This window comes from Hyalella azteca, unplaced genomic scaffold (genome assembly GCF_000764305.2).
Source record: "Hyalella azteca isolate HAZT.00-mixed unplaced genomic scaffold, Hazt_2.0.2 contig4192, whole genome shotgun sequence".
NCBI classification, from domain to species: domain Eukaryota; kingdom Metazoa; phylum Arthropoda; class Malacostraca; order Amphipoda; family Hyalellidae; genus Hyalella; species Hyalella azteca.
Window position 1 is genome coordinate 12,743 of NW_025934415.1, and position 15,623 is coordinate 28,365.

The 15,623-nt window shown below is 35.4% G+C and overlaps 2 protein-coding genes across 2 annotated transcripts; one reads left to right on the top strand and one right to left on the bottom strand.

The window, feature by feature from the left end:
* The first annotated feature begins 827 nt into the window (after window positions 1-827).
* On the top strand, window positions 828-7,336 carry LOC108666098. Its single transcript, XM_018152910.2, has 4 exons — window positions 828-1,067; window positions 2,046-2,188; window positions 6,827-6,996; window positions 7,132-7,336. Exons 1-4 carry the CDS (start codon window positions 1,048-1,050, stop codon window positions 7,237-7,239), a joined length of 441 nt encoding a protein of 146 aa, XP_018008399.1. The 5' UTR covers window positions 828-1,047; the 3' UTR covers window positions 7,240-7,336.
* A 2,076-nt stretch (window positions 7,337-9,412) lies between these two features.
* On the bottom strand, window positions 9,413-15,190 carry LOC108666097 (oplophorus-luciferin 2-monooxygenase non-catalytic subunit). The gene is made up of 9 exons (XM_018152909.2): window positions 15,123-15,190; window positions 14,724-14,785; window positions 14,275-14,387; window positions 13,841-13,935; window positions 11,761-11,881; window positions 11,230-11,352; window positions 10,817-10,997; window positions 10,170-10,298; window positions 9,413-9,610 (listed from the first exon to the last, which is right to left on the bottom strand). Exons 1-9 carry the CDS (start codon window positions 15,128-15,130, stop codon window positions 9,477-9,479), a joined length of 966 nt encoding a protein of 321 aa, XP_018008398.1. The 5' UTR covers window positions 15,131-15,190; the 3' UTR covers window positions 9,413-9,476.
* Window positions 15,191-15,623: the final 433 nt, after the last annotated feature.

The following is a 15,623-nucleotide window of genomic DNA, read 5'->3' on the forward strand; positions in this document are numbered from 1 at the left end:
AGGGTTAAATTTTAAATACTGCAAAAAGATAATAAATGGAATTTTAATAGTGGAACCTACAAATAAACTAGTATATATTGAGTTATTGAAAATAACACTACATTTTCAGAACACAATTTAATTTCAAAACGTTTCAACATTGGCCTTTTTAGCGCATTTTATCATTTATAGAAAAAATGCACTATTGTGCTCGCCATGTCCGTCCGTCTGTCTGTCTGTCTGTCCGTCCGTCTGTCCATGACCTCAAGTTTATGTCAATGAGAAAATGCGCTCTCTGTCACTTGCTGCAGTGAGTACTTAGTTATATTTTTTGTTCTCGGATTTGGCCGATTTTAGGCAACCTAAATTATGTACCACTACCTCCTGGAGAAATACATTTCGTGGTATGCATATGTACCACTTCGGAGTCAACGTGTTAAGGAGCCAAAATATCAAGTGGCTAAATTACAAAGTTGACAAAAGTCAATGTACTATGCTTCCCTTATTCCTCTGTCATGACTAGGTTTTTATTAATGACTAATTTTTTGCAACTTGTTTAATGGACTTTTGAGTTGATAAACACAAAATCATCGCGAAGTAATAATCTTAAAAAGCATAGGGTATGACTAGGTATGTAAATATTGTTTTGAAAATCTCTTTTTTAGGACTAATGTACATTTTTTATATTTCACATTGAGAAACTAAACTATGTGAATTAAATTAAAACCTTGGTTTAAATTGATATCAAACCTATACTTTAGATAAAGCTAACATAAAATTGTTACATAAAAAACTCAAAGTTTATTTCTCTATCAATGGTGCGACAGGTATAATTTTCTATTTTCTATTTTTATTTATTTATTCTTAATTTTCTATTTATCATTCTTGCATCATCTAAATTAATGTTTCCAGCAAGCTAGTTACTTTGGAACTTGTCTTCAAATTAATAAACATTTAATTTCTTCCAGCTTGTGAAATGGTTATTAAACTTGGATGACAATATTAAAAATTATTACATAATTAATCAAATATTGTTAATGCTGTGTAGCTGGTCCTGGTGCTATAAGTATGGTTAGGTATAAAAAAAGGTAATTATTATATTTAATCATTTTTAAGGTTATTAAATATTGATTTTGAATTCTCATCATTCCAAATGCATGAATTTTTAATTTCTTCTGAGCAAAGACCAATTAATCTCTGATACATTATTTTGTCCGCTTGATTTTAACCCAATTTTCTATAACCAAAATGTTGATGATACTTTTTTTTTAGGATCCCTCTCATGTGGGCCTTTTCTTTGACTATCTTAATCTCCAACATAAGCAACATAAGTCTATCAAATTCACCATGGCGCTTGAATCAAACAATAGTTTGTATTTCCTTGATTGCAAAGTTACCAAATCTAATGGCAGTTTCCAAACTTCTGTTTTTTAGAAAATTGACATTTACTGGCTTTAGCAACCGCTTTTTTAGCTTCTGTTCTTTCAGTAGCTGTGCAACCTACAAAAGTAGGTCATTGTCATTTTGTTAGTTATTGTTGGTATTTTGCAACCTTTGACTAAGAGATTTGACTTCAATTCATAATTTTTAAATTTATTTTTTAGATCGTGATTTGTGTCATGGTATTGTATATGTGTATGTTGTATTGTATTGCTCTGCCAACCCCAATAATGGCAACTCTCTCTGACTCTCTACTTTGACAATTGATACATGTAAAGTTACCTTTATTTCATTCTAGATAAAAAATCTAAAAAAGGAATTGTATTTAAAATTATTTATTTGAATTTACCTTTACATGTAATATAAGAATTTTAGGTGACTATTTGTCTTTCATCAAAAATTAAATTATTTAAGTTCCTGACTTTGGTTGGTCTAGAGTCCTGTCTCCTGTTACTACGTACCTCATCCACATGGGGACCAAAAACCTTCACTAAGACCAAAAAGTACTGTCAATCCTAGAATTGCTCTATGCAGTAAAGGTTTTGGCACTGTAATTAAAATAGTCTCATGAACATTTTTGTTTTTCTACTGCTGTATATTATGCTTTCTTGCCTTTTTTTTTTCAGGTACATTGTTGTGGAGTTCCGTGACAGTCGGAAAAGCAACACATTCCTTCATTTAAAAGGGAATCATCCAAAAAATGCAATTGATGAGGCCATATTTAAAACACATGGTCATTATGGGAAAGTGGTGGTGCAACCATTGAAAGGTAATTTTCATATTTTGTTTATAAGTAATCATCATTTGTTGCAAATAAATTTGTTGAGTACATAAAATTCCATTGAATGTTTTTCAATATAATTGAAGTGGAGAAAGTGAATTATAAGTTGGTCTAGAGGTTGTTTAACTTCTCAGGATAACCTAAGTAAGAAAACCTGTAATAACTTCATCTACCGTCTTTACACATCCTTGGGTGTAAGGGAGGTCATGTAATTATGTTGATAAATTTTGCTCACTGACAATAAGGAAACACAATCAAATTAACACTGCAAGCATGTCAAAATAAACACAAACCATGTAAATAATAATATCAATAATACCGGGATGTGTTTTTATTGTTCATGATATTTATGTTCTAGTGGTAAAATACTACATATATACTTCATCTGATAATAGATCACTACCAAGTCATAGTTGGCATGTTTGAAGCCCAAATAGAAAATAATACCCATAAATAGTTGGAACCAATTGTTATGAAAACCAATACAATATTTACAATGTGAATCTATTTGTTTCCCTGTTATCATAAGGCAAATATTATTGTAACTGACAAAAAATTTAAATTATTATTGTGAGAAGAGAAATTGGCTGCCTCTGCACAATGCAAACTCCACTCAACTTTTTTCCAATTTCAAAGAATTTAAAATTGATTTTGTCTGTTTTTATTAATTTATTCATTTAAGTTTAGTTTTCTTGTACAAATAAATAGACAAGATTCATTGAAGAGGACACTTTGGCATATTCTATACTAATTATGATATGGAATTAAGTATTTATTCCTTATCACTGGCTCCTCTGGGGCTAAAGAGGGTTCATCATTTTTATTCCCACTTATCTCTATAGTTCATCTTCACTTGGCTGCAGTTTGTTAAGGAAATCCTGTTACTCTTTTTTTGTTGCCTACTTGCATAGGTACTTGCAGAGTAAATTGTCATTTGCCTGGCTAGACTAGAATGGCTGAAATTGACTAATTTTGTCAACCAGCATCCCGTCATCCTAAATTCCATAATCCTGAATTTGCCACTTGTGTCTCAGGAAAGGAGGATTTTCCTAACCGCTGGCAGGAAAAATTTTACTTCCTTGCAAGGCACATGAAATGGGGTTTCCCATAATACTACCAACCTAAATTCTATCATCCCAAATTCCATCATCCCAAATTCCATCATCCCAAATTTCATCATCCCAAATTTCACCATTCTAAATTACACCATTCCAAATTTCACAATTCCAAAATTCCATTCCAAATTCCATTATTTCAAATTACACCATTCCAAATTTCATCATTCCAAATTTCTTAATTCCTAATTTCACCATTCCAAATTCCATCATTCCAATTTAAACCATTCCAAATTACACCATTCCATATCACACCATTCCAAATTACACTGTTCCAAATTACATCATACCAAATTACACCATACCAAATTACACCATACCAAATTACACCATTCCAAATTCCACCATTCCAAATTACACCATTCCAAATTCCACCATTCCAAATTACACCATTCCAAATTCCACCATTCCAAATTACACCATTCCAAATTACACCATTCCAAATTACACCATTCCAAATTACACCATTCCAAATTACACCATTCCAAGTTACACCATTCCAAGTTACACCATTCCAAATTACACCATTCCAAGTTACACCATTCCAAATTACACCATTCCAAGTTACATCATTCCAAATTACACCATTCCAAGTTACATTATTCCAAATTACACCATTCCAAATTACACCATTCCAAGTTACATTATTCCAAATTACACCATTCTAAATTGCACCATTCCAAATTTCACCATTCTAAATCACACCATTCCAAATTACACCATTATAAATTCTGTCATCCTGCATCCTGTCATCCTAAAGCAATCATCACAATTACTGATTGTTATTTTTTAGACTAAAGTACCCATGATTAACCTTCAACCAAGTTTGATATTTGCAGTGGAGTCAACTTAATTGGATAAAATTTACATCTATCTGATTTTATGTAACCTTCAATTTCTAATTAACCCATTCCAAGGTAATATCTCAACACAGGATTTACATACCATTGTTTCATAAAAAATATGGAAATTTCTCCAAAATAAGTCATTTCCTTGAAAGAACAAAATATACTCTACTTTTCTACATAATTCCCATTAATATTGAGGCATTTACCATATCTTGGGGTCTAGTTTTTGTATGCCATTGTTAAAGAAGCCATCCCCTCGATTAGACATTTTTGTGAAGAACACTTTTTGAGACAGCAGGAAACCATTCAGCTAAGGACAAAATCATGAATTGTCAGTTCTCTTTCACTTTACAGTCCTATTTTCAATCACAACATCGTTACTGACTGTAGAGCTCCCATTTTGTTTCAATCATGAATGTTGTATGGCTATCTTTGAAGGCCCTAAACCATTTCCACACCATTCCATCACTCATAATGTTCTCACCAGACATTTCCCTGATTTGGCAATGAATGTCAACTGATTTGAAGCTTTGAGCACATGAGAAAAACACATGCACTTCGCAGTGGGCAGGATTCTCAGTAGGTCAAGGCATTTTGAAATCTCATAAACTGATGTAGACCCAATAGGATGGTCCCATAATATCGTCTGTGGCTTCCCAACAGATGTAGCTACATGGCGCTCATGCTCTAACGGCGGCCATAGCGCTGCGGCAGCCTCATTTAAAAGTGGTATTTACGCCACTTGTATTAAGGATGTGTGCTCAAGTATGCCTTCCTTATTTATTTACAAGACAAAGCTTCAAACAAAAGCACAAACTTTGAAGGCTTAGCATTGATTACACTTGCTTGCGTGTCCAACCTTGCTCTTCAGAATTAATGCAGTGGTATTTTCTCAGTTAAATAAATATTCATTGAAAAATTCTCATTGGTGCCACTATTTGAAGTTTTCAAATGTCCATTGCTGGATTAAAAGGAAGTATGGTATTTTTTTAAGCTGCTGTGCCTATCATATGATACCGGTATTTAGTCACATTATTTTTGTGGGTGATGAAGCCAATATACTAGTACAGATCTATAAGTTAATCCTTATAATTAGTTAGTCCAAGCTAATTAGTATAAGCATAAGATTTAAGCATAGGTACATATTGAAATCAGTCAAGATTCTGCTAACTGATAGCCTGAAACATTAGACATGTTTTTGGTCTCCAGCTTCTTCCTCTGAGATATGAAACTCACTGTACACATATATAGGTTCTTTAATCCAATATTGTTTTCTGATAAAAAAAATGTATTTTGTGGATGATTTATTTATTTTTGGGGGTTATATCCCATTATAGGCTTCCTTGATTTTCAGTAGATGGCCATTTGTGATATTTTGCTTGAAAATTTAATTTTGAGGCTGATTTAGTTCTTATAAATTTTATAATATCCTCCGTCATCCGTTGCAAATGTAGCAAATGATGCTTAAGTTAATGGAATTAACTAACCTTATCCCAGACCCAGGAAACCTGTCCAAGGAGATACGTGTCCAAATTATTACTGCAAGTGCTTTTTTTTATTTGTAGGATAGGTACTACATGACTGGTGGAATAAGAAAACTGACAAGTTAGAACTGGAGTCTTCAATGACTACTGTGACCACATACAAGCTGTCTCTTATTCATTGAGTATTCTTTTTTCTTTGACCTTTATAAACAAACATTTGACATTTACATAAATGTTGCAGCTACATTAATTGCATTTATCCGATTGCATTCTATCAATATTTGTGCTGATGAGGTTGCAGTTTCTTGATCTAATGATGATTGTGAGATGCAGCATTAGGAGTGATTGTGGGGAAATTATCTCTCCATTAGAATCCTAAAATGTTTGCATGTGGTTTGATTTTCAGTTCAAGTGGCAAGCATTTTCATCTGTCTAACTTCTATGATGCTACATCCAGCGTGCTAACAATGTATTCTCAAGTCAAATTTGCAGCACTTGAAGCAATCTCTTCCAAAACATATTTGGTGACTACCACAGTAATCACGAAATTTATAATCTCTTCATTTTGGATATTGCTGCATTTATCAAACCTATCCAATCAAGGCTGTAATGTGATTGAATTTTGAACATTATCTTACCTTTCGCCAAATTTATTGTTCTATTGGTCATTTGCATTCAATGAGAAATAGAAGACTACTACTTAACTTAAGTCAATATATATATATTGACTTAGTCAATATATATATATATATATTGACTTAAGTGGATTGAGTGAATTGTATGAAAGTTATTGGACTTGGGAAGTTGTCTCACAATGAATTTGAATTTTTACAATTTTAATGAGTTGTCATTAAAAATTCTTCATGCCAGCATGTTGGGAAATGTAGATTTGACCAATTTTTTATGTATTCGGTTAGTTTAAAATTTTTATTTTTAATATTGGTGTATTTTTGGTAGTGGTGCAATAAACTTTGAATTTATTGTCTTTTTTTATATGCTGAGAAATGCAATCATGCATACAAAGTCATGTATATTCTATTGGTTTTCACTGTAGGCTTGTGTATCAGTAAAATTGAATAGCGTAAGGACTACTAATATTATGCATGGCATTCATGCTCTAATCAAAATTTCGGTCAAAAATTAAATTGTGTAGTAAAATTAACCAATTATTTTTTGCAGTGAACTACCTTGGGTGCGAATGTGGTCTGTTGATGATCAGGACGCCGTTGTCTGCATATAAGCTGCTGCTGTCTGCTCTTCCAACCATCGATTGTGTGTCTGGTGTTCCTGTTAAAGCTCGTGTCCTCAGAGTTGCTGCTTCACCATCAGCCGCTTTCAAATTCCTGAAGGTTGGCATTGATGTTTGTTTTCATGCCTTTGTATTAATGAATTTGATGAATTTTTTACTAAATAATTAATCAATATGCTGCATCAAGACAATTAACTCTTTATGTTGGAATTATTTATCTAAATTCATCTCTCAGAGTTTCAATGAAGACCTGCTGGCAACATACCAGAAGAACCAAAAAATATACAGAGAGATAAAAGAGGCCGCGTTCGACTCCTCTGATGACGAGATGGACGACGGATGATGAAAGATATGTAGTTTTTGTAACTTTCGCCGTGTCGTCTGTTGTTTTTATTGCAGTCTTAGTCAGATGTTATACCGAGTATATGTTGCCAATTTACCTTATTGATTCATTATCATATAACTAAAATGTATGAAAAACTTTTCGCAGTTATTTAAAGACCTTTTGTTTCATTAAGAGGTAGGCCTTTTAGCAAGCATTTGAGGAAGTTCGGATGCAATGCGTACTGTGTCACGGAATTGCATAAATGCGTACTTAATTTAATCCAGCGTTTCCTTAATTTTTATTCGAACGTGTCAAGTTTTTCAATAGGCACCCTCGTCACAATGAATTTAAGTATATTGCTATCCCAAGTACAAACTATGAAAGATTAAACTAGAATTAGAGATCTCGACGTCCTTGAAAACGCACGAGTTTTCCAAGACTCCCATGTCACGTCCCAGTATGGCACAGCATGTCAGCCCGCCCTGTTAGTATTTTTCTATGAAGTGAATCAAAGTCAACAGACGTGTCATTCGTGCTAGACAGTCGGCTTCAGAAAGCCTGTTAAGCATTATCGCTCTCGGCAGAGGTGCGACCATTTATTGAATAGATGATTTAATTGCTTGTACATCTTGCATTTTGTTGAGAAATAGCCTGGAAGTGCAAAAATTCACCTCATAGAATAGAAGTGTCGGCGTTGAAGAAATAGGCCCATGACCTGTTGCCGATAGGCCCATGTCCTGTTGCCATAGCTGACGATTGATTGAGATAGCTGCTGGATTTATTGCCTGGTCCGTAATTTGCTAGGCATTTTAAGACTGAACATATGCTCCTGCATAGCTTCGTCTAGTCTTATTGCCTGGTCCGTAATTTGCTAGGCATTTTAAGACTGAACATATGCTCCTGCATAGCTTCGTCTAGTCTGTTTTTGAAGATGTTCATACTCGGAGCGTCAACGATGCTATCAGGGAGGCTGTTCCACATGTCGGTGACTCGAAGCGAGAAGAAATGTGTCGCATGGATGTGTTCCAACGCTGTTTTTTTAGTTTATAGCCGTGGCCCCTGGTGTTGTTTCTTGTTTCAAATTCTAGTAATCCTTCTGGGACCTTGTATACAGTGGTGGGAAATGAATATTCGTACACTTGAAAAATCGTATTTTAATGTATGTAAGTACACAAACTGAACAGGAGAAGTGATTTATATTATGTATAGAGGCACATTATATTCAAAAATAGCATCAATAGAAATTAAATCTCAATGCAACAAAAATTAATGCAACATGTTAACTTCTTCGGGTCAAAAAAGTATTCGTATAAAACAACTTTTCACTAATATTTCACACCAGAACATTCCAGAATGTACTAGAAACATGTAGCACGTTCCAGTAATGTAATCAGTAACCATAGTTAACGTATTTTGCAACTACCAGATCATTCTGCAACTGCCCGTAGTACAAGAAGGTCTCAAAAATGGCTAAAGGTAAAGAACTNGGAATAGAAATATTTTGGGGTTTAGCGTGTGGGTTACGACCATTGTTTTGGCGGCTTGCAGGTCATTGGCTCGCTGGTTTACATCCATGAAGGAATTTAGTCCCTGTGGCTTTCAGCAAGTAATCATGTTGGCTAATTTGCTCTGCAGTATGCTTGCGCACGGGGTGAAGTATGAAAATTATGCTGGTATTGGGCAATGCTGGGTTATTTCAGTCGTCCCCAACAAACAACTGCTTCATCGTTTCCGCATCTGGGAACTCGAAAGAGCGTCTGATCAGATAGTTGAAAATCAACGTGCATCTAGGAAATCGAAAGAGCGTCTGATCAGATTGTTGAAAATCAACGTTCCCGCACCACCATCAAACTCCTAAAAGATCGGGACAATAAAGATACTATCAATAGACAACGAACTTCACAAACCTATTTCTTGTTTGTAGAATAGAATCTCTACGCCACATCAGCAAACGCAGAGTCGTCATGCAAGACATTAGAAATGCACCAGCAATCTAATGACCGTGGAACCAGCGCCACTAGAACGGCACACAGCATTCATTTATTCCATTAGTTCATGTAGTAGTTCAGCTGGAGCAGCAATTACTCGCAACATGAGTACCGAAAACGGGTAATAAAAAAAATTTTTCGTAATATCTTTACGGGAGTTTTACGTTACATTTTTTATAACAACTCATTTTCATTTTTTTAACTTGCATCATTTACAATGACTTTTCTCCGTACATGTTGGTACAATTACCAACAAAACGGGGGAATTTAGCAATCGGCAAAGTCGGCTGGTCCGAGGTTGTCGAGCAACTGGCCGTTGTCGCACATGGCATTCTTGATGACAGCGCGATTTGGGTGTGTCGTCACCCATGCTACCTCACACCCACACTCCAGCGGGTTGTCTGTGGTGTGTGGAGGACAAGCTTAATTCGTTGGAACAAAGTTTTCAAGTTAGTTCAACGCGAGGGATATTATTGCGTGATGGTGCATCGCACAAACTTCCCCCATAGTTAATACCTAAGATAGACGTTAATATTTATCAAAAAATATATTCAACATGTATAAAAACCAATTAGAATACAAGCGCCTTTAACAACTACTCCCAATATCAACAAAATTATTCGCACTTGTGGATTCGTTGTGCATGGAGCTAAAAAAAGTGGATTCAGATCCACATTGCCGCTACGAATTAAGTAATCGATCATTAAAATTTCCTAAGATCTTAATGATTCTTGTATGCTCTAGCATCTTTGACGCCATTAATTTTGCCTATTTTCATTCAAATTATTGGTTTGGGTTTCCTGATCGCACCTTCCCACTGCGAAAACATTCAAAAAGAATAACATACCGATATTACTTTCAATCAACAGCACTGGTTGAATTTCAATCATGTTTCACTAAGAATTCAAAATACAAAAGTCAATGCAACACATCCTACTGCCAACATATACCACTTCTTACTGTCGAGCAGAATGTAAGGCTCAGTGCTGGGGTACTGAGCAGCCATGGCGTCCACCAGACTGGAGAAGGACTCCTCCGTGAGTTTTGTTATACCGTTGCCGCTGAGGATGAGCTCCCGTGGGGCGGCATCTGTTTGAGAGATCTTGAAGCATTACTAATACAAGTATCGTTAATCTGTCATGGCTTATTTGAGCTCTGCAGGTTTACAGAAGGGAGTACAACCATAATTTACCTCCAGGAATAATATCATTTATCCTGCCCGGACTTGATGTAGTTATCAGAAATATGTTAGGTCACAAGTGAAATGTTTCAAGTAGCTAAAAAACAATTCGATTATTCTCTATATTTATTTCTTATAATTGATACGGTGAAGTCCGGGTCTATGGAAAAGTTCGTGTTAAATGGCTAGTAGATTTGAAAATTATTCAAGAGAATACAATACGATGTATGCCTCAGCGAAGAAACTTCACCATTCACAAACAACTGAATGGTCAATGGAAATCTTATACGTCTGAATTAAATAAATAAAAATCGAGGTCAAGAGCCATCAACTCGGTAAGTTAACTTTTAAGGAGATTACCGCAGCACGTAAATAATGATAACCTATGGTACAAACGCAGTAAAATATTGTCGCAGGGGTGGCTAACCCGGGAAAGCAAGCCCCATTAGTCCGCTGCTGATGGTGTTATAGCCGAGGTCGAGGTAGAGGTCCTGTCCGGGAGCGGCGAAGCTCTGCGTAGTGTTCGCCAAAGCATCGCTCGTGAGGTCGTTGAACGCCAGCAGAACGACCGTCAGCGACGACGCGCTCCCGAAGAAATTATCGCTGATCTGCAAAGTTTAATTCAAACCTAGAATATTTTTTGTTGCCCGTTTTTTTCTGACTAACGAGGACAAGAATTAAGTCTTTTTCCACGTCAACCTTATTCGGGAAGAAGATAAGAGTAAGAAGCCATAATAATTTACTATTATTGTTCAAACAACTTGGCAATCGTTATATCACAGAGCTAGGCGTAGAAGTAACCTCTTTATCTGTATTGATGACGAGAAATCCGTTATTAACCTGTGTGATGGAGTTGCGGTTGAAATCGATGTACTGCAGGGTGGTGGCAGGCAGAGGATCTGTGAGCGCTGACACTCCAGTAGCTGACACGTACAGCTCCGTTAGTGAGGGCAGGGAAGCGAACTGCTCATAAGTAACTATGATACCGCAAGACTAGTGTTAGACACGCAGCATAAACGGCCTAGGCATGAGATAAGCAGCCTAAATTCTTGCACAAGGATCTCGCCAAAAATTGTGATCTGACTTTCTCATCGAAATTTGTTTGAAAAATAAAAAATTGTAGATTCATAATATTGGGGTTCTTCAATGTTAAAAGAGAAATAAATGAGAATGAACTTAAATTTACCATCCATGGCTGAGTCGAGAACTGTGAAGGAAGAACAGTATAGCAGCCTAAATTATTGCACAAGGATCTCGCCTAAAATTGTGATCCGATTTTCTCTAAATTTGTTTGAAAAATAAAAAGTTATAGATTCATAACATTAGGGTTCTTCGATGGTAAATGAGTAATTTCCATGAACTTATATTTACCATGGCTGAGTCGAGAACTGTGAAGGAAGAACAGTATTTAATGTAGAGGGTAATTAGTGCTGCGCCTGTTTCTTCTCCAAAAGTAGATGCTGATAAGCTCTGCAGGCCGGTATTGTAGAACCTGCAGAATATTATTGTGTTCATATTAGGCATTACATCCTCCCTCTGATGCGTGAAATAACTCGTCGAAGTATCTTTATTGATAATTTTTGAAACTCAAATGCACTTTGTACAAGGTTTCGAGAGGCAGAGATTGTAAGAGGCTTTAATTACGAAGTAGGGATTTCTGACTCCGGGCATGACATAACGTACTTATTATTATCAGATGAATCATCTTATCAGCTACCAAATTTCCCATCAGTAAACTAACACTAACCGACCGAGCATATTGTTATAATGATTTCTTATAATGCCCTTGAAATACGTAAAAAGATAATTGTAAGCAAAGAGCAATTCGCCAAGTGTGAGTTACAACGCAACTCTGGTGTATTCGAGTTCTAAAAAATATGGTAGGGATCATATTCTAATGCCATTATTACGAAAAAATCTTACCCTTTTTGGAAGTACTTGTGCATCACACCATTGGACAGTTAGCAAGCCTCGCTTATTCATGATGCCGAGGTAAAGGTTTTTGTTAGGCTATCCGACCAACTCAAATGCGAAAATATTTAGTCCAAATGCTCTTTAGTCCCATGGTTGAATTAATACATTAATTCAACCATGCTTTAGTCCTATCCGCTTTTGACTACTGCGAATGCTCGACTGGATCAATTAGCGCCGATCCATTAAGACACTTCACGTAAGATATTCCAAAAGCCCATTGTCGTTTATGAAACTTACAATTGCAAAGTGATGAAATATCTGATTCATTTGACAATAAACGCTGTTCTAAGCTTAGCTTTTCATGCAGAAAACTAACAATTGATTTGCACACGCAAGCAGTTGCTACTAAGGGATATTTTCAACGAAACGGCTCATTTCCATGTAGCATGCATTCACACACTTTCACGGAATATCAGCACATTATACAAATTATTTAATATATAACAAATAAAGTAATTTTAGCGAATTTATATTTCTTGACAACTATCAACATGCAAAAATAAAATACAATAACTTTAATTTGTAATTTTATGAATAGATAGCATATTAGTAGCAATACACCATAGTTTCCAATTTATATTCATCAAGAACTTATTAAAATGGCTTAGTAAAAAATCAGAAGCCAATATAATTACATATATTTTTCCCCACATCTATTTGACCTTGATAACACAAAAAGTTAAGATACGGGACTCTCCACACTGCACGACTGCCTCTTCATTGCACTATTTGCTTTTTGCTTACCTCGACCTTCTTTAGAGTTAAGACACTCAATATTTACTCTCAGTAGGTACAATTTATTCCCAACTAACACCCGTTGCAAAACGAGGGTATTATTAGCAAGAAAATTGCTCGTTTACGGCAATAAGAAGAGGGGGCATGGCCTCGACTTTTCATTTGGTTACCGTTATAAAATTATTTAGAACAAATAGATAGCAAACTATTGTAACTAGTGAGAAAAATAAGGTACGAATGAACTGTTGAACTGATCATTAACAAATCTTTTGGAACCAAACCTAACGCTTTCTTGAGACAAGAATCGCTTCTACAAAAATCGCCATTCACAAAAATAATTTCGTCCATATATAAACGAAACATTACACGTCAATAAAATTAACTAAAAGGACAAATACTTTTACAATTTCCATCGTCAAAAAATGACGCTGTACGTTGTTGATCCTTGACAAATGACTTACCCGTACATTTCATTTCTAAAATATCACAGCATGCGTCCACGCTCAAAATGAAATGTAATAAGATATGTTATTAATACATTGATTATACAGTATCCTACCTAAATTATCTTACCTAAAAAAGGAAATCAGGCAGTTCTGTGCCCTAAGTTATTGTAAAATACGAATTAACAAACAATAGGAATCAATGATATAGTATTCTATAATCCGTGATGTTTTGTGATGATTAATTTTGTGAGGATTGATAAAACAAGGAATAGATTGCATTGACGGATTAAAGTTACCTGAGGTGCAGCACAGCTGTGGTGCCAAACGCGTTGTCGGGCAATGACACGAGGTTGGGGCTGTTGCGTATGTCAAGGCTGGTCACCGTCGCCACCTCAAAAATTACCATTGCTAATTTTATCAACTCTACTGTTCGTTTGGAACGCACAAATTTCGATAAAATTAAAAGCATCTCACAAATCACTAGATCAAGAGATTTTGAAGTGTTTTCCTGGTATTAAACAGGTTTCCATGGTTTTTTTTTTATCGCTTTTTCTCATTTTCTAGCTAAACAAATGCAATAAAGATAGTATTCAACTATATTTTATAGAACTCAACTCAAGAAATTTAGGAAGTAGACATATCGATCAGCCACACATACATTAATCGACCATTAAACACACATTAATCATTAAATGTTTATTTAATGATCATTATCGTTCATTAAACTCACGTTAATCTCCTGGAGTGCCGCGGTGATATCAGCTCCGTCCGCGACATCGCTGCACTGCAGAGCGCGCCCGCCGTTCGCATCCTCCATACACAAGCACGGGCCAACGGTTGTGCCTTTATTTTGGAGGGAGAAATCTGTTAAATCACCTCTGAATTCGTTTAGATGTTAAAGTTTATCATTAATAAAATTATATTATAATTAGCCAAATTATAAACAGTTTTCATTGAAATCATTTTGTTTGGTCATGGCAAAAATTCTAGCACAAATTCACTCAATTGTATTGGAAGAAAAATTACGATTGTAATTCATTTTTACACAATTTTTCATTCACACTCCATAGTCCTGCATTTAATAACAATCTGTGGATAAAAGAAGTTGAAGGGTAAACGGAACTATCCAAGCAATATTAGATGTTAAAATGCATAAAGAACAAGATTAAATCCACCCACCTGCAACACAATCTGCTGACGCTTGCTGGGTCGTCAGGACGACGATGAGAACATACAGAAAACTGAAAGAATATTCATGCATAAGCATTGGTACTCATGACACTAAAATTTCCACACATAGCTGATCAATCAAAATAATTACAAGAGATAAAGCATTTAAAATTTTTTTTGTTTCTACGTACAGTACGAAACAGATCATATTCATTAGTTCCTAAAGAACATACATACAAATTGAAAAACACGAGCTAATTAAGAATGGGGTTTCGAGTATAAAATGATCGGAAATCATTTTGAACCAGCAGTCGACGCATTGGCTGAACATGCAAACATGGTAATACAGAAGTGCTGTAATAAATACAGATACGCTTTTCTCTCATAAGTTCATACTGCTGCACCTACCGAGACATCGTGTAGGACGTTCGGCGGTAGAAGAGAAACTGCGAAAGGCTAATAATTTAAGTGCTATGTCAATATCATGTAATCTAGCATGTGGCCCGTGACACGTGTTGGTTCCCGCGATGACGGCGCGCGACTCGCCTTGACAATGCGACAAGACGTTGAAGGGTTCGGGTTCCCACGATAAATATGTAAGTCTAGTAAATGGTCCACCATTAGCCTTTTACAGTGATTTTTAATAAATTTCCCACCGTTACCCCCGATAAAAATATGGCCAGATGCAAAAATTATATTAGGTATCTAACGAATGAACTTTAGCTTCGTAATCTGTGTATTTTCAGAACACTTGAGTAACAATTTGCACTCTAATTCATGTAGCTAGTATATTGTAAAATAATTATATCGATTTATTAATTTTGACCAAATAGTTTTGCAAGAATTTAGAAAAAAGTGGGTATTTTAATTTTACATTTTCCACGCGCACTCAATTTGCAATCAAATTTA